We start from the raw sequence: 26,568 nt of genomic DNA, 5'->3' as shown, positions 1-26,568 counted from the left end.
ATTAAAATAAAATAAAAAATTTAAATTTAATAGGGGGTTTGGAGTTTTTTCAGATTCAGTTGATAGTACTCTTCATCCTATATTCTATTTACTGCATTTGCACTGCTTCCAAAAATCAGAGGATACCAGCTTAATTTTTAGCCTTCAATGTCATATTCCTTCACATTTAGAGAATGTCTTAAAATATTGAATTTACATTTTTCTTCTTTATTTATATACAATTTATTGGTCTGTTAATATTATTTAATTTTCTAAGCAGCCGCAGGATCGATGAGCCTGCATTGTGGACACCAATGGGTACCAAGACCACAGGTTAAGAGCCACTGTTGTAGATCATTCCTTTATGCTCATTATTACCAATACATATACCTGCACATAAGAGCAGCTCCACAAGAATTTTGAATTCACTTCCACCAATTTAGTGCATCATGTCTTGAAATTGTTGCAGCGGTCAAAATAATCCTAACAAACTGGAAAGACACAGGGAAGGCGTCCTTCAAAGGTTGGATCAATTGGGTCCCCTTCCTCAGGGGGGCGGACAACACCACAGCGAAGTGTTCACCCACTCACAAGGCTAGGGTGGAAATGTGGGCTTCTCTGGACAAGATCCTGGAACCACACAAACCCCCCTAGGCAGCTCACAAAAAGCGGCCGCAGGCTACGAAGGCCTGGTACACACTGGCCACCACACATACTCGGTCCGCCCCAACCCCCACGCTGCTCATTCCCCCTTTTCCTCTTCTTCTTCCCACTTTCACTTGCCTCTTCTCGAGGGTAATACAATACTAAGCGTAACATGTCACGCCAAGCATTTGACCTTGAACAGCTGCTCAACCGACCGTTAATTCTGTTTGTCACGCCTATTGTAACCGCAACGGCGTCTGGAACATACTTGTATTGCCCTCACTATATTGGTAATGTACTGTATATACAATAATCTTCTAATAAAATCCTTTGAACTAAAAAGAAAATGAGGTTAAAATACTCTAGCTCCAAAGTTACGTGATTGAGCCTGGGAACACTACAGACACCATTTTTTATGTTTTAAAATGTTTTTGTTCTTTCAGTCTGCTTCCTAATAATATTACTTTTGCACATTTGTAAACACTTCAATGCCTTTGGGCTGTGTTCAAGCTATAGAAAACTGCATTCTATCTGTCGCTCATGTCAAAAAAATGAAAATAAATGTTTGCTAGCTTTTTGCCAGTATACAAGAATATATGTATAGTCAATTTGAGTGAGTATACTCCTATTTGCTAAAGAATATTCAATCACTTTGAATGTAAATGCTTCCTGACTAATCCTAGGCTCTTTAGGCAAAAGCGACTGCATTTTACGAAGAGCCAAAACGGTCCGATTTGTACACAAACTTGTACACTTTACAGTGATGGGTGGATCTCAATGTATTTGCTTTGTATTTTACCTACAGGACATGCATGTCATAAGCACCGACGAGAATCAAGTGTTTGCTGCTATCCAGGAATGGAATCAAAATGACACATACAACTTATACATTTCTGACACTCGAGGAGTCCTCTTCACACTGGCCCTGGAGAATGTGAAAAGCAGCCTCGGTGCAGAAGGGAATGTGATGATTGATCTTTATGAGGTATGTGAGAACTGTTTTGTATCTGCATGACCAGTAGTGCGTTCATAAACCGATTACTAGTCCAGTTTTGTACTCACTGCATGACACCTTACATGCTTTATCTCAGTTCCCTGATTTGACCACAAGAATAATTTGTTGAACAAGTTCGACAAATCCCAATAGCTTAAAGTGTGCCTGGATATTTGTTTTCTAGATCATTATGAAACATTCTGATTTATCTTTGTGCCATGACATGAGTTTCACAGTGGGCTTAGCAGTGAAATAGAGCTTAGGGTTGTTTTCGTTTTTTTTGTATTTCAATTCTGTATTGGCCTTTATCTTATAAAACATATAGGAAATATTATCAAGCAAGCTCACATGGGCTGTAAATGCAGTGAAAGAAAAATACAAAGTAAATAATTCAACAGTACACGTGTCGTCCTCCTCCCCGATATGGATAACTATGAGTATCCACATATTCAAGTTCGATAGAAATTGCTTGTCCACCCATCTCGCTTGCTAAAAACCATAAATATTACATTAGCATCAAAGTGCCTAGCATAAGTCTTCCTCAGTTCTCAGAGGTTAGGAGTGCAGACCTGATTCAGCAGCACATATTCACTTTAAAGATGGTAATCAGCGCCCATGGAAATGGACACTACGAAACATACCGAGTTATGAGACTAATGGGGAGAGCAATGTCGACCATATAGAGTCAAACATGGCTTGGTGATCTTGTATTCAATTTAACAATGCACTTCTGAGATGAAAATTAAAATAGATGACAAACCCAGTCCTCATGAGTAAGTGGAGTTTCCATCTCCTGGCAACGCATATTTTGGCAACTGCCCGAGAAGTATTGAAGTAGTGTTTCAAGTGATGAGTTAGGTCCAGGAGCTCCTTTGTTTCATGTTGCAGAACAAGCTTCATAGAGAAATCCAAGTGAATTGAGCTTGTCGCATTCATGGATGCAGCCACCATGTGCCAAAAATGATGAAGAGTAGAACAAGGTCACAATAAGCATGCCATGTCCCCTCTCGGAGTTCTTCATCTTCAATTCGAGAAAGATGACAAATTTGCCCAGTGAAGTCTAAATGGAGACCTGTTCCAGTCATGGGGGATTTTGTAATCACTAAATGTCAGTCTAACTTATCGGGAAGTAATATGGTCTATACCCTTTGCAGATAGTCTGGTAAAGCCACTGGATTTTTTGGATGAATCTTTGTTGAACTCCTGCCAATTTCAACTTGCAAAAAGATTATGTCCACTCTACCTTGTCAAAGGTCTTCTTGTCTCAAATGGTGTCAAATCAAGGGAAATTCAACTGAATTCCCAGGGCATCTGTGGTAGTAAAGATCTTGCTCCACTTCCCTTTTGGGTCAATCTTTATTACCAGATGAGGGGACTGACACCAATGACTGACCCTTAAGAAAGGTGGTTGAGAGAAAACAAATGGTTTTTGTGTACCGGGAGCTTCAGTGGAGAGAAAAACAGATGTGCGTTGATTCTTGTCAGCGAGACCACACAAGTTCTGGGGGTAAGACTTACTCTTTCTGCCAGGAGAAAGTACTCTGTGATAATAGAATGCAATCACTTTAGATAGCCATACAAGAATGATTTGTAGTCACTTTTGGCATTTTTGTTTTGCCCCTCACTTCAGTTATTTGTGACTTACGCACATGCAGAGTCCAATATCGAGTTTGCCCTTCTACTCTCCGTAATGTAAAATTAGACTTACGTAATTACTTGCCTTTTTCAAAAAAGGTTCATGTGGAGAGTTTCTGGGGCGCGAGGCCTGTGAGAAAATAATAAATAAGAATTCAGATTCTACTTCGGGTTCCTTTTTCTTTTTTTATGCTAAAACTTCCTCATTTAAATTCAAATTGTAGGGGTGTCATTGAAAAAAGGAGAAATCTAAATTGAGTGGTGTCCAACTAGTGCACTAACCTGAGGTATATGTAATGGTCCAAAGTAGCTAGAGAACTGAGTGGAGGTGAGAAAATGATGGATGTAGTCAAGGGAAGGAGGCAGAGTGGCACTGAGTGAATGATCAGGGTTCAAGGTTGTAGAAAGTTGCCTTAAAGTGATGTGGTTCGCAGAGAGGTTGTAAGCTCCCAACTCCCAGGTGACAGTGTCCGTGGTGCTCTTGTTGCAGGTGGCGGAGCTTGGTACTCACTGGTGATGCTGGTGGGAAACACTGCTCTCTCTTCAGATGAATTGATGAAGCCAGGTGGGCAGCCACACTCTGAAAGTAATACTTAAAGCCCGTCATGCATATGGAGAGGGCTGCCTGCCAAACTGAAGACAGGTTTCTGAAGGGAAATAGAAGCAGGAAACCAAGCCCTTGATATTTTCAGCACTTGTCATATAAACAAAAACGAAATAACTAACTTTCTAGATGGAAATGAGGACCTCGGGAGGCAAAGGCCTTTTATTGTTCAGCAGTGTTTAATTAGCAGCCATTGTTATGTTATGTTATGTTACAATGTTTTTGTATAGCGCAAATCACCACTGGTCTCTGTACAAACAAAATACTAGATACTTTGACAGGAAACGAGGGCAGCAGAAATTGGAGGTTGAGGTGGGATAATGCTTGCTCACAGTAGAGGTGACTAATGTATTCAATTCAATTCAACTTTTGTTTTCTGGATCTCCCAGATCTTTTTGTTTCTGGGATAGTTGACATTTATACGAGGTTGTCTCCTTCATCAATTGCCCTCTCATGAATGCATTGCACAAAGCCTACAGGATTAGCATGAACAAGACAACATTCTCATTAAGTAACATACCATTGTTCAGCAGTAGCTTGGTCATCTCTTTTTGTTTCAGTTCTTTAAATTTTCCTATGGACATTCTTCGTGTTGTAAGACCAAATATTATTGATAAGGGCAAAACAGAGTGGTCTGATAGCCCCTTGTGTAATATTTCTCAATTGTGTAACCATGGGGAGACAGAGTAAGAAATAGTAAATTGTAGGTTTGGGCCCGTCAACAAAAGATAAAAATGTACATTGTCTACCTCAGGGGTGTAAAAGATGCTCAAGAGAGTAGTCATCTAGTGGATGCAGGAATATTCTATCTACTTACCTTCCGAGTTCTGCTGGGCAGAATTGTTCAACCGTAGGGTCCAGTATAAGATTCCAATCACACCTCATAATGAGCTTTTATCGGTGAAGGTTAATCAAGAGCCTGTTTAAGCCAGAGAGAAATTTCATTTTAGTGCCATTAGATGCATAGACAGAACTTAGTACTGCATGGCTGGATTGGATTTGTAACTTGGGAAAAATATGGTGCCTGCTGGGGTCTGCCCAGGTTTTACATACTTTAATTGGTAGGATTTTATATGCTAGAATTGCAACACTGCACTTTCTATAGTGGGCACTGGAGGCAGACAAAACATGGCCAACCCAGTCTCTCCTCAGATTCAAAGATTCCAAAACGGAGTGGTGGGTCTCTTGCAGAAGGGTGATATCCATTTTCTTTAAAGCCAGGAATGTGAGAATTGTATTTTGATGTGATGTCATTTGTTTAATCCAATATCATAGTGATAAATGATAGTAAGAGGACTAATGATTCACCTAACACCTCAGTCCGAGGGAATAAGTATGCCCATGGTATGATAGCAAGGAAGAAGTGTTAAACAAAGGGATTTTGGGGTAAGGGACCTGAATGTGCATTTGCACAACAGAAATTATCGTAGTCTCACTGGAGAAAAACTGCAACGTATAACAAGTGAGTCAACTCTAAGACGGGCCAGAACTAAGTTGTACTCTGTTTGTCATCAGAAGAAAAAGGATGAAAAATCCAACGGCATATGAGTATAACAATAGGGGTGAGGTGATACATGCTAACCAACAAGAACTGGTAACTTGGTTTTCCACTACATCTTGAGACATCCACTTAGCGGTGAATGTTGTCATTATCTTTAAGGGGTGAGCAGAACGTGTCCCGTTCTGCAGAGGTAGCGCCACTGGCCCGCCATGCAGACAAGAAAGGTTGTCTTTGAGGGTGGGGATCTTGGTCCAGGTGTTTGTTTACTTTGGTTGGGTGAACGAAGTACGGGGTCTCTGTAGTTGGCTGATGTGAGCTAGATGTGCTGTGGCCAATGTCCATAGATCATTACTCCATGTTGTCTAAAGCACTGTCAAGGACAGACCGATCATAGAATTCCTTTATGACCCTCTTAATAGTGACTAACATGGTCACCTGTTCAATGAGACTGTATCGGTATTTGAGCTTCTTTAGTAGCAGGTGGAAAGCCTGAAATGACTTCCTTACCATATTGGTTTCAGGCAAGAAGTCTGCTGGAAGTGGTATTTTATGATCCTTGTATTGTTCAGATGCCTTGTCTTGGAAGAGCAGATGTGTGTGTGTGACCATGATGGAGAAAATTGGTGATTCTTGGCCTTAGGGAGCCCGGTGAACATACTTTGGGTCCACAAATTCTATGTTCCCTATGAAATTTGAGAGAGCTTTGTGGTGGGCCTCCACACTAGAGCTTGAAAGAAATCTAGTTATGTTACGTTTTTATTTCTTTTACATTTGTGATGATATCTGACAAATGATTGCGCTTCAATTATACTCCAACGTAATAGCTATGAAGTTGTAAAGGATATAGTCTAATGGCCTGCAGGAGAGGGAGCAAAGATAATGAAGCAAGCTATGCAGTATAATGTGACTCGTAGTTCCGAAGGGTCCAGTTAAGAGTAGGCCCCAGGTTTTATCACCTCTAGCAGTGAACAACAGGTGATGTTTTTTTATCTGTAGGGGGGCCAAAGAGTGTCTTGTGGTGAGAGGAAATGATGAAGTCTAACAAACCTCCTGGCTACCCTCCAAGAGCCAAAAGTGCAGTTCAATGCCATCAGGAGCTGGCAACCACAAGCCCACCAACATCAGAAGCCCAGTAGGTGACACTTTCAGTTCAGGAGAGAGCGTAAGGTTGTAGAAGGTGGCAGGTGTGCTCTCAGGCCAAGATGTATATTACTTACATCAGACACGTTCATGGAGCATGATAAAGAAGTGGCTTTTGAGGCCTCTAGTTAGCACCCCAGGGCCAGGACTTCCCAGTGAGTGGGTAAGAAGTGCCAGGTACCCAGGATTACTCAAAGAATGATTGCCAATTAGAGTGTTCACCAAACTGAAGAGCACAGTCATGAAAGGGAGAGGAATCCTCCCTTGCCATTAATTGAAATGGTAATTGATGATATACTCTTAAAGAACACAAGGAAGCTGTTTCATAGGAGAATATGAAAATGATGGCACCCTTTAAGGAATCTGATGTCAGTAGAGGGCCAACAGCTCAGTTTAAGATGGCCACGAATCTGGTGGGCAACAAGCGAGGATCAGAAACATCAGCTCCACAAAGGACCTAACAGGGGGAGACGACAAACTGAATGTTGCATTGCTGGGGACAATGGGTGTCCTTTTGGTTTCAAATGGTGACAGAAGCACTTTCAGGTGAGGCAACCCACAGTGTCCATTGGTCAATCAGCACCAGCACCTCTCAACAAGTGAGAGAGGAAGTCAGCCGGTTGGGGTTCTCTTGTCCCCAACTACTGGTCTCAAGTCAGGTTGATACAGAGCTCAGGGCCCAGTGAACGAGGGAAGCTCAGGAATCTGATCACCCCTGAAAAATGAGCCAAGAGGAAGAATAATGATCGTAGGATGCATTAGGTAACTAGCCACGGGGTTGCCCACTTTCCAAACTTACACACTCCATCTTTCTATTCAAGAATGGGTAAGGTCCGGCAGAGCCAGACAAAAAAGCAGTCATCTTCCTCGTGGCCAAATGCCTTGAGTTCTTTTCTCTAGTTGCTAGTGTAGTAAGTCAATGCCTCTTTTACCTGATAATGAGCATGTAGGATGTAAGTGCCTTTTTCTTTGTTTAACTCACATGCTAATTGAACACTTGATAATGTTGGGAAGAGACAAACCTCACATGTTATATCTTTTGTTTAAGTTTTATTCATGTAAGGTTTTTTGAACATATTTTAAAAATATATATATATTTTTCCAAGAGCTAAAACATGTTTCCAAGTAGCCACTTCACAGTACTGATTACACCATTTTAGAATTGTCAAAATACAATATTGAGAACATTGTAGAATTCCATTAAGGGACATTCGAATTGTAGATCTTATTAAATTTGCCAGCCTTTTGTGTAGCAGCAATCTAAGGGGGAGGCTAGGTGGAGAACGGGAGTGGTTGAGTGGATTGGTGATCCCTGATTTATTTTGATTGGGGGTAGTGGGGGCGAGATCAAGAAACGTAATGGCCTGCAGTCGGTGGATGGAAGTATGACCGGAACACACTTTTGGAGTAAGGCAATTGGAAGTTGGTTTACTTTACACCTTCCCTTGTTTGTTGGATGAAAGGAGTCAAATATTACTTCTCCGTTCCATACATTTTAGGCTGAGGTTAGTCCATTTGCTGCACATAAATGAGATCACCCTACTTCATCCCTGCTGTACACTACAGTTTCAGCTCTGGTTCCATTGAATCACAAAATATTTCTTCTTTCCAAAGCCTTAGGTAGTTCCTGGCTTATTTTTTTAAACTGATTGTGGTCTGGACGTTCATGTGAAATAGTAAGTGGTATTTATCATTAATATCTGTTGAAGGATAATGAAGATGGTAATGAGCCGCGGGTATACCCTTTTTAAAACCTTAATGCTGGTGAAAAAGATGGACTACAATATGGTTGATAGACTGTGATTGTCAAGAAAAGACTTGACAGGTTCAAACCTGTGTCTGCACCTCCAATCTAATTTGATTGGTAGGCACCAAATAAGGTGTCAGAAAGGTATTTTCTAAGTATATCTGCCGGGGTTTGAATAGCCTGAAAGCAGCATTGTATACATAACGTCAATATTAATAATATTTCCCCGTTTTTTTTCACAGGGCAGTCATTTACACAATTATTGTCTTTCTGGTTAGCCGGATTGTATTGGGAGTTCAAAGCAGCTCTGGACAAAATTGTAATACCAGGCCTTTATTTCACTGAGTGAGAGTTCAAGTTTGACCTTTCCTTTTAAGAGTTGCCTTCAAAAACTACTTGTGCAAAACATATTGCCTAACAAGTTGTCCTGAAGTGAAATCTAGTATTACTGGCTATGGCACAGCATCTTTTTGCATTGCTTCTAAGCAGCACCAGTATATGTTTGTGCCCTCTGTGGGCCGCTCTTTAAAGCTCAATGAGTGGAGTATCTCTCTGCACTCCGTCTCAAAATGAAGCACCTGGCCTTCCAGGGGTATCCGATGGAAAGGTTTTGGCAAGATTCTGCACAGGAATATCATTTGTTCCACTACAGTTGGTTTGCAGAGTTTCCTGGTTGGTCTTCACCCAGGTAAAGATATTTTGTGCTTAGAGAGTATCTCACCTATCGGTGATATATGTTTTAATATGATCAACTGCAGTCAAGATAGAAAATATTTGCAGGAGGTTTCTGTGCTAATTTTCCTATTGCTCAGAATTTATATGCACAATTACAAACGTATCCAGAATTTGAATCTCCAGGCTTACCTTTTTGAGAGTTCTAAGAGGTCTGCATAGGAGAACAGCATTATTGTCAGCCTAGTACATGTTATAATAGACCCATTTTGTTGGTGATCAGCATATATGCAACACACATTTTCCCGAAATAAATTGTTAACACGGAGTAGGGAAATCGAAAAAGTTTGCCAACTTCAAGTTTCCAACAGACCTTTGCATTGGCTGCAGTAAAAGGAAAACAAATGCTCAACCCTACGGTCTTTCCTGCCCTTTTGATAAGGATGATATGTGACTTGAAAAAATGAAGGTGGTATCCATTTTTAAGACCCCAACCCTATCCCCTTTACCAGCTTTCTGTAACAGTCCTTTTACCCTAAAGGGCCAAAAGGTGATCTTACATTAGTATTTACAGGCATATATCTTAGTGGTAGAGCCTTACACATGTCTTTGCTTATCGCAAACATTGCATTCTTGGATCGTCATAGCTGAATAATTTAGGTTCTAGGTTTTAAGTTCTAGGTAGGCCTTGAGGGTACACGATGTCCTCTTCATAAAAAATACATGAACATTCTTTCACTACCAATTTATTGTCCATACATTTACATCTATGAATTCTAAATGCGTGGTCTTAATAAATAAATAATAGAATTTGAGCTTTAGCCCAATTGAGATCATGAGTAATTGCCCCCTACAAATGTTGAATCAGCAGTATTTTCTTAAGCATGCTATTGAGTTGATGACTCAGCAGAATACCAGTTGAATATATTCATGTTGCACATGGAATGTGCTGTAGCGTTAGTGCCTTTTCCAATAAGGGCTCACGATGCATGACTCATACGGTAACAGAGGCTAAAATAGGATTCAAGAGTTGCAAAAATAAACATGTTTATTTATGTGAAATAAAAGTCAATTAGGCACCTGTGCATCATAAGGTGTTGATCGCATACTGTATCAGCTGATGCATGGAATATTTTGTAGTGTCAATTTTATAAAAATTATTGCTCTTCAAAACAGAGACTGCAACAGCTAAGCGCTTGTGAAAGTCCGAGTGAAGAGGAGAGTGTTTTCCGTCTGTTATATAGGCTGCAAGATCATTGCAGCATCACTTTAAAATAATGTGATCCGAGAGATTGAAGGACCCCGGCGCCTATCGAGCCAGAGCATTGACTCCCACTGCAACTGGCATGAACGTAATTTTAAATGTGATTATTCTGGCTATATCAGAGCTAAAACGTGTCTTGAGAAAACTCCCAGCGGGCGGCTGTGAATGAAGAGCAGTTAGCGAAAATTGGAGAAAGACAATGGAAAGTAAGAAAATCTATATATTAATTAGAAACAAATAGACATACTGTAACTTTACAAGCGGCCTGATAAAGCCATCAAATTAAAAAATGCCTGAAGCAGCACAGGGTTGACGGGTTCATCTGTGCGTATTGAATTAAAAAAAAAATGCTCCTTAATTTCTGTGTATTGGAGAAACGTGACTTTTGCAATGGCCTCAAATCCTCCAGTGGGCCAGTTCTGCATTATTCTGTTCTTGTTTTGTGAGAAACAACTGCCTAATTTTTAAAGTTTAAAACAAATATTTAGATCACATGTTTTTTTTTATCCATTTTTTTGTCGTGACATATTCTTGCAGTATAAAATAATCAATGGCCTTTGCAGTAGCTTGCCAAGTCCAGACTTGGTGGCTTTGCCAATGCTTGTTCTTTTTCATTGTGCAGTACAAGACATCCATGAACTACTTTTATCCATGGTGGTGCCTTTTACAGTTCCATTGACACGTATAGTGCCGTAGAGTTTGTCCAAAGAGAGAAACAGAAGCTGGCTAGATGTGTGAGGCCATGGTCCAGACATGAAGTTCTGCGACAAGGCAAGCCAGGTTCTAATCCTTTCTGATCCACATTACATACCATCTCATCAAAGGCATACTTTTCACAACCACCAATCATTGGAAGGACATGTGATCCTATACCGAAGAACTGGTGAGCATTTGCTTGTTGGGTTGCTCTGGCTGCCAGATCTGTTCACATATGTTGAACAGTTCAGCTTTCAATGAGTTTTCTATTTATCTCTATTTCCAGAAATATTTTGCTTGCTGTGCTTAAAATGATCAAGTTTCATGAATGTTAAAAAAATTCAGGTCTATATTTTGCATCTGTCAGTTATATGTACTTTAGCATTTCGCCCACCGCTTATTCACCTTTTTCTCTCCTGTTGTGTCTTCCACACTCAATTATTCACGATCGATTGGTCATGCAAAGTCACGTGATGTGGCTCCTCTGACCATCTCTTCTCCTGCTGGCAGTCTTTGCTGCAAGCCCACATGCAAGGGCTCAATTTTTTAGTAACTTTGGACAGGCGTCAATGAAGGTGCCCATGAGGCCTGCGCCCATATTTAAGATTGAGATCCCTCTCAATACTAAACAATATAACTCCATTTTAATATTGTGCTAAAGTCCTACTGTAAGATATTGGAGTATTAGTTGAAGAGAGTGAGGACCCACTTAAAATAATATCCACAATACTTGTCAGACTGAACCTCTGCTTAACCCTCTTGTGGATTGGCACAAAAGTAGTAAGGCTGACCTTACAGGCAGTGTGTAAAGTATTTATACTGCACTCAAATAGTTATAAAGTGAAAACACATCACAAGAAAAATTCCAAACTAATTTTGAAATAAAGAGTACATTTGTATAAATTAAATGACACTAAAACAGCAAAAATCCAATCAGTGGAACAAAAGATATGAGTTTTTGAACTTTTAGGTGAAAATAGCACCAAGATCACAAAGTACTACTCGTGGTTCTCTGGTCGTACTGGACCGGGGGAATGTCACAAGTTCAGGTTGCCTATGATGGAGTGCAGGTAAGATATAGGGGCCAGCTTAGTCCGGCTCAAGAGATACCTTCTCAAGTCCTTAGCAAAGGATGCCATTTTCATTGGTGGGGACGCTAGGAGGGAGCTTTCAGTGCAAGGAGCAGGCTGAATGTTGCGGAAAGTCATTGCTGTAGCTCGAAGAGCCAGTCATCTCTGGAGCTTCGAGTTTGTTGATCATCACATGTGGTTACTTTCAGTGCAAATTGCAGGGAATGCTTTGCTGGTTGTTGCCGATCATCGCTGCCTACGCGAAGACCAGGTCCTGCAGGAGCTTTGTCTTTGCTGTTTTTGCCGTCAATCAATTCTCTGCCAAAAAAGATATCCCTTCATGTTCACAAGGAGTCAACTATATCCTTTTCTTCAGAACGAGTTCACATCAATGCCAGACAATGGCCCAGGAATTGAGAGACAACTCCTTGGGATCAGGGATCACACCTGCAGAGGCCAGCAGCAGGGTTCAGGCTGGTTAAGTTGGTGCAAGACAGTTGGGCAATTGCAGGGAGGCTTCTGGATGCTTGCTGTTTCCCTTTTGGTCACACAAGAGTTCAGCAAACGTACCCAAAGTCACTCTAAGAAGCTTAGAATCAAGTAAAGCAGGTCCAGGCATCCTTCTTTGGACAGGAGTGCAGTCCTTCAAGCAGCAGGACAGTTCTTCTAGTAGCAGGGCAGTCCTTCTTCTAACTCTTTCACAGGTCCAGTAGTGTTCTAATGTGAGGTTCTGAAGGTCCCACTGAAACATGTAGACCCATATTTAGGATACTAGAGACAAAACATAATACTCTACACATATCCGCCAATCTTTTTTAGCCCTGCCATAGGACCCCACTATTAAAGCTACTTTCACTATCAGAAGGAGACCCTATAGATGGGTGTTAACATCAGTAATTACTGCACCAATCACAACACACCCAAAAAAACACTCTGCTGTAGTTCAGGTGTTGAAGCACACCCAGTGTGCACTCCGCACCTTGGGTGGGACCCGATGATGAAGCATGCCACCAACTAGGGTGGTGGGTGAGGGTTTTCTTAAGAAACCTATCGGTTTCCCAAAAACAAACTACAGGTTTTAACTATGAGCCAGTTCTTCTTGATTATACAGGTCCCAGTTTTATACCTGGGGCCAGCCATTATGGGATGGAATTCCCTGAGCTACCCCCAAAACTGTTTCTGGTCATTCCTTCCCCTGGTCTTGGCTCCAAAGTGTTGGGATGACAGAAGCAAGTGTAGGCCTGGTTTCTGGTTCCTTTGTTTGTGTTGCAGGCATAACCCTCTGAAGAATTATCACAGCAGGGTTCAGCTTCTCCCAAGGCAACCTCTCAAGAACACTCTCTCCCCTCACATCTAGGCTCCTTTGTCTAACTCTCTGGAAATAATACACAACCCACAGCAGCAGAGCCATTCACAGTCATGTGACCCAGGACACTGGCAGAAAGGCACAGTTTGCTAGAGCAGAAAAATGCTAACTTGGCCATAAAAGAGGATTTTAAATTACAATTAATTTGAGTATAAATATCATTTCTCTACCCACTGCCAACCTGAAATTAGCACCTATTAAGAATAATAGCAGGGCCCAGTGCACTGCTTTTCACGGGCTGATAATGCTGTTAAGACGGCTCCGCTATCAGGACATGTAAAACTTAAACACACATGTCCTATTTTCTAAATACCATGTAGCCTGCCCTATGAGCATTTAAGCCCTTCCTTAGAGATGACATATAAGTATTTAAAGGAAAGTTGACGCCTGTCAAAAGGATTATTTTTCCAGGTCGAAATGACCATTGAAAACTACACTGCACTGAGACTTGTTATAAAAGGCTACTTTAGTGGGTGGCACAATGAGTACTGATGTCCACCAGTAGTATTTAATTTACATGCAATGAGTACATGTAGTACTAGCGACTTACAAGAAAACTAAATGAACCAATCAGGCCCGTTTCATCATGTTTAAACGAGGAAGTCCAAGCGTATTACCACTTATTAGCAAGGAAAAGTGCATAGACTTCTAAAAACCAACACAAATGGTTTCAGCAGAGAAAGGCAAACATCTAGATCAATCCTTCAGAAAGGGTTAGGTCTGACACAGGTGTTTCAAGGACTGGGGAAAAGATAAAATTTGACCATCATGATTTTATTTTTTAAAACAATTTATTCTCATTCGTTAAAGCCACAATAAGTCACCAGATAATGATCAACTGGCGTTTACTAAGTGCTTTTCAATTGTGTTTGCAATTCAAAGACATAATAACATAAATGTCTTTGAAACTTTCACCAATAGTGATAAATTACGATTATATTTGTTTTTCCCGACAATAATAATATTTGTCCTTATTAACAATGCTTGTGTTTTCCTGGTTTTCTCTTCAAACATACCATTTTAAATCAATTGTAAGTGAAGACAAGAGGTGTCTGTTTTGTTTTAGAAAAAAGTAATGGTTCATCTGTAGTTCAAGGAATGACTGTGATATAGGATTTTTGAAATCTTAAATGGTTTTTCCCATATTTCTGACCCTTCAAAGAGCCCTTGCTTACGCTGTTGCCAATAAGTCTAATGTATTTTCTGCTAAGGACAGAATGAAAATTGTCATTAGTTTGCTTGGGGCAACACTGAAAGGAAACATGAAACCTGGAGAAGTGAGATTACTGTTTACTGAACGAATTGTTTGTGCGGCTATATAACACTTTTATAATTCCTTTGTGATCACAGTCTGTATAGATTTGTTTCAGCCAAACAGATTTTTTTATTATGTATTGGAGCAGTACTTTCAGATGGGAATACAAATGTGGGCAATTTTCTTCTCCATCATGTATATAACTGAATCTTAGGCTTTTCCTAGGCATGCTCTCTGAACAGAGGGGAGAATGTCTTGTTCAGATCTGGCAGAGTAGTTGGCCCATTGCTTTAAGCTGTCACTTGTTGGCCCGAAAGGAGGGCACATATTGAATACACTTATCCCTAGATATCTTTTAATGTAGACACTCACTGTGGGGAGTGAACTGTACAAGGTCCCTGGGGTGGCTGTAGTTCATCATAATTCTCATTGTTTTCATTTTCTTAAAATCGTGCCAACTAGTTTTACTGTATCCCTTTTGACATGGGAAAATGTGGGCAGAATTTTCTAAATGATTCTGAGAGGTCTCTGGTAAAGAATGGCAGTAGAGCTTATTGAAACTTTAACTCACTGTCTCTAAACATTGTGAATGACGTACAGTCAGAGCTATAGGTTGAGTGTAGTCACATTGGCACTAGGTAAAGCAATGCACAAGACTAGTCATTTGATACATATTCTTACTAAACAACACATCCTGAATGTTGTAAAAGAAATTAGAGTGTTTCAGAGAGAAACCAGCAAGGATAACACACTGGCATACGCTTCCTCTCTTAGGGCCTCATTTATGAGTCTCCTTTCGCCACTTTTGCGCCGTCGAGCGTCACTTTTTTGACGTTCCAGTGGTGCAATGTGCCACGGCTTAATTAAAAGGCACATAATGCCACTTTAAATGGCTTTTCACTGCCTTGAAAAAAAAGTGCCCATTTCATGCTGAACACTGTGTGAAAGGAGCATTCCATGGGTGTTGCTATGGGTATTCCCACCCAAAACCTATGGAATCAGACAAATTTCAGATTTACGAGAAATCATACACCTGGAAATTCGTCAGAATTTAACAACACCCCAGGGGAGGCTCAATGAGAAATGTTTTCATTTCTCCTAATTTTTTCCTTTTTCTATGTGTGCTGCATTCTGCGGCACACATAAAAAGAGGAAATCACCTGACTTGATGGATTTTTTGCAGGGAAGTGTCCCTTCTTGCACAAAATCAATTAGCCCCGCAATGCAATGCATTGGCGTATGGCAGCCCATTGTGTACCAGCACAGGGGAAAAGGACAGGAATTTTTTTGTATCTCATAGATATGGCGCATTCTTGCCCTTTTTCTTTTGATGCAGGGCAGCATATCAAGATTCCTTACCTCACTGCTCTGCCCCAAAACCTCATAAATGAGGCCCAGTATGCACAAAAAATAACCACCTGGACAAATTCCAAACTGCCATCATTGTACAGCTTTGATAGCATCTTATTGCAGATGGACTTTTTTCTTAGCCTTCAAATATGTACCATTATAGTACATGGTGCGGTAACCTCAAACTATGGAAGACTCATCAAGCATGGAGGTTATTCTCTCTCTGGCCCTTTCAAAGAAACTAATGGAATAGTTGTTTTCTCTTGCAGTTGAAATTGACAGTAGTACATTTTTTTTATAAATACATACATTTTAATTAGTTAAGCAATAAGTGTTTATCTAGAATAGTTTAACTCTTGTACTGAAGAGTATAAGTGCACAGAATCTTGTGTATATCACAAATGGTGTACAATATTATTATTAAAATGGACAGCATAACAAAAACATGTTACAATACACTTACTTGAACTATTCCTGTTTTTTAAACTCATACAGGGCCAATTTTTCACTATTTTGATTGCTATAACTGTGGAAAGTATGGAACTGTTTTAGTTCTGGCATTAGCCACAACCATTAGATTTTACTAAAATGATACATATAATATACATATAATATACTTATTTATAGCGCTTTCAGCCAGCTATATTCATCGATTTCTTTGTTGTTGTTTAATTCACATTTTTCTTCCTCCCACTGCAACATTAAGCATAGGACAATGGGACACCTCATGTCAGTCATTGACTAACTAAGCTGTGAGTGACGGCATTTTGGACTTTCACAAGAAACACATGCATACTATACTGTACTGAGTTACTGGTTGAGGGGGGATGAAACCCTGCTCAAGTAGCAACACTATTCTCTTCAGAGTGAAACACAAGCAAACCTCAAACTAAGCTTTGTCTAACCTTCTGCTAGCTTGGCACAATGAAGTCAGGATTAACTTAGAGACAATATGTAAAGTATGTATGCAGCATTTTAAACAATAAAATAAAAACACAAGACAAGAAAATTCCCATACCAGTTTTAAAAAATAAGATTAAATGTATTAAATCGTTTTACACTAAAACAGCAGTGACCCAATCAGTAGAAAGAGATATGCATTTTTAAAGGTTTAGGTAAAAATAGTGCTTATCAGCACAGTGCCATTTGTGGTTATCTGGGGGTGCTCGACCGAGATATAGTCACAAGTGCAAGCCGAGTGCAATGGAGCACAGGCCGGATACAGGGATCAAATTTGTCCCACTGAGAAATGTACCTTAAATTTGTGTGTGGAGTATTGAACCACACAGCAGTCACAAGGTACAAAGCGAGGTCCACTTCGAGGACGCATTGCGCAGCAGCCGTTCTGATGATTTGGAGGGCTGTGTTATGGGTTTGCATCGAGACTGTTGCGTGCTGCATTGATTCTGATGAGGAGCTGCGAGGTGTGTATCGAGGATGTGTCACACAGCTGAAGTTACAATGAGCTGCCGGGGCTGTGATGCAGGCTTGAATCATTGCTCTATCATGCTGCGCCTGATTTGATGAGGCACTGCATAGAGCTGTATCAGACTGCATCTGTTATAGGAGATACCCAAGGTGGGCTAACGGAGTCCATTTCGCCCCACTGTCAAGGGTCCAGGACTAGAGGGTCTCTACTTATGGGGTTAGGACTCACAGCAGTCAGAGTCCCAGTGCAGTGATCAAGATGTTTAGAGACTTTTCTGTCCCTTTAGCTCTGATCAGGAGGCCAGCCAACTAGCACTTGAAGTCACTCTGGTAGATCTGGGTTCAAGATGTGGTTCCAGTCCTTCTAACTCAAAAAGCAGGGCAGTCCTTGCAGTAGAGCAGCACAGCAGTCCTTCTTCTGAGTCTTCCACAAGTCCAGAAGTGTATGAAGAATTAGGCCTGAAGGTCTAATATCTATACCTGGTGCCCACTCTGGAATGGGATAAGCTTCTGGAGTCCTACCCTACAGAGGTGTCTGGAATGTCTTTCTTCCCTGCCCTGGCCACAGCTTGTCTGGGGGGACATAAGACTAGTGTGAAAACATTTGTGAGTGTGTTGTGGCAGAGTCTTTGTGATGATCAAGTGTGGCAGGTGAGCACTCCTCACCATCATCCTGACAGAGATGGCCCATATTGACAATACAGATTCTCCCACTTTGTCTCACTGTATGGGAGTAATATACAAAGACCAACTACCATCTAGACATAGTCATGTGATACAGGATACAGGCTGCAGGCACCAAATGGTCGGGACAAGAAAATGACAAGTTTCTAAAAATGGCATATTCAAAATTGTGACTTGAAACCAAACTTTATAATTACAGAGCATTTTAAATTACAGTTTTTAGAAAGCAAACACAACTTCCCTAGTTGCGCCCAATTGAATGTTAGCACTTATAAAACGTAATAACGTCACCAAATGTTATCCTGTGGGAGAGGTATGCCTTGCAATAGTGAAAAACAAATTTCACAGGTTTTCACTACCAGGATATGTGAAAGTTAAAAGTACATGTCTAACTTTATTTATATACTTCAGCCTGCCCTATGGGCTATTTGGGAGCCTACCCTAGGAGGGACTTATATGTATTTAGGAAAGGTTTAGGCCTGGCTAAAGGTTTATTTGGATATATATGTTATATATACTCACATATTCCTTGATAATGAACATACAATAAACCACAATAATTATAAAATACAATTTTTGTGAATGTAAACTATGCTTTAGTGTACTGCTATGGTGTGAGCTCTGCCAAATCTCAAACTCATTCACAAATAGCTGGACCCTAATAATGGACCAAACCAAAAGCGCACAACTGCATAGCCTTAATGCTTCCTAATTGCCCAATCTATAATACCGCTGGTTAGTGTTCAAACAAACTCTCATCTGTGTAGAAACTCATACTTTACAGTTCTTCAAACAATTTATTAAAGCAAGTTGAAGATAACTTACATTATTCAATCCAATTCTTGCTCACATTTGCAGAATCGAGCTGTGATGATACATCAATGTAACAAACTTCTTGTGTAAGTGATTGTGTCCAAAATCCAGTACATTTCTGAAAAACCTTTCATCAGTGGTAACTACGGTAGGAGTAAAAGACATGAAAAAGGTCTAATTAGTGCAGTTTGTAGGGCATCAGAGAAATTGAGACAAAACAGAAGGTCAAACTTAATCTAAAAGCCAACGCGCATGTGCCTGTTTGAAAAAAATCACGTGTTTCTCCATGCAAAAAATCATACTTATTATTACCCTACATTTGCCAAAAGTGATCAGAGACTAATAATCGACCAAAACCAGTTGACCAATTCAGGGAGTAATCCCTAGAAAACATGCATCTATAATAAATGAAAGCCACATCTACAAGCTATATTATAATGTGAACCCCTCTATCTGGTGACACCAATGAAGCACCTGTAGTGCTGCTCATGTAATTCATTAGCCTGCCTTGTGAAAATTGCAAGCTGTAGCTATATGCTGTGATAATGACTGGTAGTAGCTTCCATACACTTGTCAACCATAATAAACCAATTTTCCAGATTGGGCCAATGTGCTAGTAAATGCCATGCTATATAGTCTATTACTTACAAGACTGGAATAATCCCGAAAGTTAGTGATTCACCAATCACCTTTTGTTATCACAAATGCTCAATATTGACTCTGTTAAGATCAGGAGCAGATAGAAACTCCTGTGAAATACGATAAAGCATTGATTAAAACTCTGGCAGTGTACGTGATTACTCCAGTGCAGAAAACATTACTGCAAAGTAACAGGAATCCATTACCTGGGTGCTGAGTACTGGGTCTATAGCAAATCCAGTTGCCAAAACTGATGCAATAGTTAAAAACGGCGCCTGTGTGTTACACTGTGCCAACTGTCAATAACAAGTGACCACTAAAAATGTACCATAATGGTGTGCTCAATACTACTGTGTAAAGCGTCAAATGCATTGTGAAATTACTTAGTTAATAGTGACAATCCATTGTGATATGCGCTCCGCTCACAACCGTGCCACCATGCACTACACTGTGGATTCATCCCTAACACCATAAGTGTTTTAAAGTGTAACATGGGGAGAGTCCATGCAGTAGTGTGATAGAGATAGAAAGCAAACTTGCCGATCAACAACAATATCCCAAAACTAGAAATGGAGTAATAACCTAAATATTTTCAAGTTTTCAAGAAGATAACGCATTCATAATACATATAATCCAATAACAGAGAGAAATTAAAAAAGGGACGAGAGTCTGTTTTAAAACTAACCATTGGAATTATATATTGGACATATCGGAAGTCTTAGGGCTATACTGTTGTGCGCTTTGGGTCTCGTCCACTATAGGAGTCCAGCTATTTGTGAATTACTTTCTGAGCATTTGGCAGAGCTCGCACCATAGGAACACGCTAAAGAATAGTTTACTTTTACAAAAACAGCGTATTATGTTTACTATTGTTTATTTTATATTCTTGATCAAGGAATATCTGAGTAAATTATAACAGGCATATCAAGTTGTTCGATTTCTGCCAATTCAATTATTTTGCACCTGTCAGCACCTCATTAAAAGAAATTGCACACATAACAGTTGAGAAAGCAGACTCTAACGTCTACACTACAGAAGAGGCACTAGAAGTCTATTCCTTACTACAAGAATCAAGGACATTTGGGCCACAAGTAGTGAATGTTACACAATAACTGAAATACCTAGAATATTTGATTACATGCTACCACTTTGGTACAATACCATATAGTTAAGCGCATACCATGTGGTTTGATGATATCCATCAAACATATGTTGTTTAAATTCAATAAAAACTTCACGGAAAGCTGGTAGGCGGTAATGAACAAGTGTTTGCTTGATTTAATACTCCTCAACATTGAGGAATTATCAAAAGTGTTGAAGGAATTAGAAAAGGAAATACACACTATCAAATCAGAGCTCAGTGTGCGTCTGGAACCAGACCCATGGTGCATAACTTTAGATGAACTCACTGCAAAACTCGACAGGTACGCAAAAGAAATCCATGAAAAAAAATAAGGCAATTCAAAAGAGACACCATCAATTATAAAATGGATGAGGTCTACACTTGTTGGAGGTATACACACAGAAATGGAGCTTCAAGAAACCTAGTAATCAATTGTCAAAGAGAGTATTGTCACAGAGGGTGATATATTACCCATTCAGTTACCTGTGGACACTATGTACCTTACAGTTGATAAATGAGAATCAACTTCAGCTTCAGCACATTCCAAGATTCTTTTTTCATCCACCAGCCCAGTAGCAAACTATCCACCAGATTCCACGGTCAGCAAGACAAACATCGGGTCAGAAAAGTCCAGAGGGGACAAATAAAAGAAAGGGACAAAGAACAGAGAATGAATCTGAGGAGCCAGACTATAATTTAGTGATCAACATTTCCTCATGCACCCTCAGTCCACAACAGTTATCTGTTTTGAACAAAGGCACGTTATTTGTAACTAAATATAGTACCTCAATAGATTTTCCTCTGGCACACATACGAGATTATATATAACACAGTTATGATAATGTAGTCTTCAATCCGGGTTTTTTCAGTTGTTTAACAAGTCATTTATTGTGATTTCCAAAAGCTCTTCACATAGCCTTCACTGTAACAGCAACTGTGTTATATATGATATCTTACGTGTGCCAGATGAAAGTATATTGTCTTACAAGGAATCCTTGATAAGGGTTCTTACTTCTATACAATATATCAAGTATTTTAACCTAAAAGCAAGTTCATGGCCCCTAATTTACATAAAACATTGGACACTTTTGAAGCTTTAATCAAGAAGGATTTGAAGAAACAAAATTTTCTGTCACCAACGTTTAGGAACATCACTGAAAAAGAAAAGGGTATTCTCAAATAGTTGGTTCAAAAGAAAAACTTGATCTTACAACCAGATAAAGGAGGAGCCATGGGGTGATAGATTATTTCAATTATGAAGCCAAGGTGATGTCACACGTCTTGGATTTGAACAGGTATATCCATCTTGATCACGATGCAACCACAGAAAACATTCCTATCCTTACAGAAATCTTGAAGAAAACATTATCCTGTGAATGGATTACCGAAAATACAAAACATTTCCTGACTACTGATTTCCCCCACAGGCCCAGATTGTACAAGTTACCAAAAATCCATAAACACACCACAGATCCGCCATTCAGACCAATAGTATCAGGACGTGGCTCTCTGCATGAACCATTGGGAAAATATCTGGGTACTTTTGTTACCGCCATTCTTACAAACAGTTCCTCCAACAGTAAAGGTTTACAATAAACAAAACAAAAAATCAGCATTAACAGCAACAAAAGGGCGGCAGCTATTGCCATGTATTTTTACTTTGCTAATGCTTGTTTCGCTAGTATTGAATACTGAACGGTGTTCTTTGGCTCTCCATAAGCGTTTTATGTGTATTGTTAGTAGGCGTGTATGAGTTGCAGTCAGCCATTTTTTTATTGTGGATTATACTTCTTTTTATTACATAGTCGTATATAGTATTGGGAAATGATCACTCTGGCCCTGTGTATTTTCTAACACCAGAGCGGTATGGGCTAATAGGTTATATTCATATCAGTGTATGACCCATGGTTTCCCCCACAAATAACATGGCCTACTCTTTTTATTTGTACTACAAGCTGCTTTACTTTTAATCAATCAAATAATCAGATATTTGGTAGTGTATAGTATATATGTGTGTAAGAGTGAAGGGGAAGAGTCCATTTATTACCATTGTTGGTGGAAAAGGCCATGGTCACAAGAGGTGAAGCCTCAAGCAGGGTAATGTTGCCCCTCCCTTCCCCCAGGACTTCCTTATAAGGAGTATATATACTCTGAGGATTAGTATGCATTGTCTATTCTATGCTGTTTTCATGTGAAGTAATAAAAAAAGTAAATAACCATATTCATTGCACTAAGGATTTATTCTGAGCAGTACGAGAGAATCACAGGTACTAAGCTTTATGGTGAGGGTCCCTGTTTTATTCTGTCAACCAATTCCAGAGTGACATCTGTAAAACAATAAGCATTGTTTTTTCAATGTAACAATACCGTGGAATTTGACATTTGCACTGTGGTAATAATTGATTGGACAAATATTTTTCAGTGGAGTTTGTTGAAAGACTTTGGGCCATATTTATGATTTGTGTGGCATAGGGCAGCACAGCACATCACCTTGCTGTGATGCCCAGCATCACAGGGAAAGTGCAGGAATGCACAATATTAATCCATTATGGTGCATTCCTGTCCTTTTCCCTTGTGCTGCCGCTGTTTTGCCGACCGAGCGCCAACGCAGTCATCCTTGCACCACGCTGCAATGTTACCTGCGTTGCATGCAGGATTGTTTTTGGGAAGGAAGGGGCACCTTTCTGCACAAACACAATCCCCTGAGGCTTTTTCCTATTTCTATGTGTGATTCTGCAGCACACATAGAAGGAGAAAGAAATGAGAAGACATAAACATATGTCTCCTCGTTACACCTCACTTTGGGAGGCGTGTCTTTTTGGTGCATTCCCTGGTTTACAAGTTTGCTAATCTGGGAATGTGTCAAAATGCATGGATGTTGCCTACAACACCCACACAACACTCATGAAAACGCCTCTCTGGCGCAGAGTGATGCAACGCAGCGATTTGCGCTATGTTATATTACACAAGGTTTATTAAGCCACATAGGGCCACGCAGTTTGACCTTGCGTGGCTGCATAAATCTCAGTTTACATTTGCGTCGCTCTTGCACCATGTTTAATGATGCAAGAGCAACGCAACGGGGCTCATAAAAATGCCCAAATGGTTTTTGTCCTCATTTGCTTCCCGTTTCATTATTTATATATATATATATATATATATATATATATATATATATATATATATATATATATATATATATATATATATATATATATATATATATATATATATATATATATATATATACATACACATACATTCTGGTTATAAAGAAGAAAATAAGGCTTTCTTCAAACTAGGGTCCACTTATGCATGATCATGACCAATTATAGCTTTCAGGGTTTAACTGCAAATGAAGTTTTAATATTACTAGATATTGCACTTGAGAGTAACATTCACGTATAGTCCACAGAATAAATATTTTTAACACCTCCGGAAAGTTAAAAGTCCACGAGTCAGCACCAATGCAAATTGGATTGTTTTTTTTTAACGAGCCATTAATAGTCTGCCAGGTCCCCCTGTATAGGAAAACGAGGCTCTTTTCTGTGCGTTAAGCAAGGCAGTTAAGCTCGAAGTAACCTTGCCAGCTTTTGAATATTTTGCTGTCTAGTGGTTCAAGAGTAATAAATGCTGTCACTAAAAGGACTGACAGGTAAGAGCTGCTATCGATTCCTTTCCATCCATTCAGACGTGTCTGTGGGTGGACATATTTGAAGCCCTAATTGCAGTTCTCTGTTAACCTCAGTAGGTTTTAAACGCCAGCGGAAAAGAAATCCGTATACTTTTCTATTTAAAATGTTTCACCGGTGCCTTGTATAGAATGAAAAGCTGGGGATGAGATTACCATTATTCTTACAATTATGAGGCGAGTTAGTAGCCCGTGGCCCCGCTAGTAATTATTGGGTTCATGGGCGTGTAGGATTGACAGGAGTAGACACATGAATGGATGGATTCATTGACAGACAGATACACTGACGGATAAACAGAAGGCAGCATTGCTCAAATATGCGTGGTTGAGAAGGTGGAATGCCATTTTGTCATAGCTGAAAAATCAAGTGGTACTGTCGGAAATTAAATAGTCTAGGAATCACTTAGGCAGAACTGAACACACTCTCTTGGGCCTGTGCGGATATTATGAAGTTCTGTGTGCGCAAACTAAAGTTTGCACAACCTGTCCAAATAGGGGGTCAGCAACGCCGGCTGCTGGAGGCCTATTCACATGTGTGCCAAAATTAATATTTGCGTTCTCGCACATAAAATGACGACGAGGAAGGGAACAATAGCAGTGCCTGCTTGAGAGGCATTGACTGTCATTGTACAATCGTTCTGTCCCAGTTACATATTTCGGTCAAGACCATAAAAGTGCAAATAAAATACATACAAGCACATAATATTAAGACAATAAAAATTGAACAAATCGTTGTTTTAAAAAGAGAATTAAACTAGTAAGTTATCAAAAAACAGCGGTATAAAATATCATGATTGTTACAAATGGGTTATAAAACTTTGTCTTCTACGCCACATGCTAAATAAATATCGAGATACGGCAAACACTATGGGGGATGGGTGTCATATGTCAGAATCCGACAAGCCTGAACAAAATGTCTAAGCTTGAGATTCCTGCAAATCGGGATCAACCAACAGTTCCTAATTGTTGAATATGCAGGACAAAAAAACATTACATGAGCTACATTTTCACTTTTATAGTCGCATGCCGGACAAGCTTCTTTGTTTAACTTTGACCATTTGCATGTGAGCGACCTAATTGGTAGGGTGCCATGCCTTAACTGGAGATATAGCTTTTTGGCAAGTGGAGGTTGTATTACATCCATGAATTCCTCAAATTTAGATTCCACTTTTACTAGGAGGAACTCTGCCGACAGCCTACCCATATTGCAGACCTCAGTAGTGCAGAAAAGTTCTGCCTTCGAATCTGAATTTGCAGTTCCTTTTTCGATATCCCAGGACAATGCATCTCAGGTATTTCCCAGAATTGCAGGAGACCTATCCGGGTACTAACAGCCCTAATATGTTGCAGCCATGGGATGCTTTTACTTTTAAGGGAGGTCCAAACCTCAGAGGACTCAGCTCTATAAGGGGCCAGTTCTGGGACTGACCACAGCCTATTCCAATATATAATAGGTCTTGCAGTTATGATCTCCTCTATTGGCTCCAACCCAAGATCTAGTCTAAGAGGGATCAGTGGTGTGCTTGATGGCAGTACAACTAGGTTCCTCATAAAGCTTTGTTCCACCTTTCTGAGGTTAGGTATTTGTTTGTGCCCCCAAAGTTCAGCACCATATATTGCAGCCGTTCTAGCCTGAAGACGATATATTTCCAAGGCCGGAGATGCAGGTTCAAAGGCTGACCCCTTGAGAACTTTACTAATGCCCCCCGCTACCTGGGATAGTTTAAGCGCCGACTTGGCGGTTTGTGTATTCCAATCAAAGCTCTCCGTCAGGGTAATACCCAAATATACAAAGGTCTTAACCCTCTCTAGGGGGGCACCATTTAAGATTGGGTTTGGGCGTGTCTGCTTCGGGGGGTTGAAAATCATGAACTTGTTTTTTTCCAAGTTAATTTCCAATCCCAGCAAAGCATAGAAAGCTGCAAATCCATTAAGAGTTCTTTGAATGCCCGATGATGTTTTCGACAGCAAGAGAGTGTTGTCTGCAAACATCAGAGCGGGCACTCTCCCAGTCACCATTTTTGGGGCATCATTGTCCACCACACCATTCAGATGTTCTACAAGAGACTGAATAGTGTAGGGGGCCAAGACGCACCCTTAGCGCACTCCTTTCCGGACAGGAAAGCGTTCCGTGAGGTCACCATGCCTCCCGCACCTAACCTGTGCGTAATTGCCCGTGTGGAGTCTGGATAGTATAGCCAGTAGATAGGGCGGGAGACCCAAATCTGACAGCACCTTCCACAACTTCTCCCGAGGGACCAAATCAAATGCG

General features: G+C 40.1%; 1 protein-coding gene across 1 annotated transcript in view; it reads left to right on the top strand.

The window, feature by feature from the left end:
• The window catches only part of LOC147712037 (VPS10 domain-containing receptor SorCS1-like), a 2,945,658-nt gene that overhangs the window by 2,080,541 nt on the left and 838,549 nt on the right, over positions 1-26,568 (top strand). The window contains exon 9 of the mRNA XM_086922756.1: positions 1,430-1,609. Coding sequence (XP_086778882.1) covers positions 1,430-1,609 — 180 coding nt within the window. The remainder of the gene's footprint in view (positions 1-1,429; positions 1,610-26,568) is intronic.

Source organism: Lissotriton vulgaris, chromosome 5, assembly GCF_964263255.1.
Source record: "Lissotriton vulgaris chromosome 5, aLisVul1.2, whole genome shotgun sequence".
NCBI classification, from domain to species: Eukaryota; Metazoa; Chordata; class Amphibia; order Caudata; family Salamandridae; genus Lissotriton; species Lissotriton vulgaris.
The sequence above is the reverse complement of the archived record's forward strand: the minus strand, read 5'-3'. Positions and strand labels throughout refer to the sequence as shown.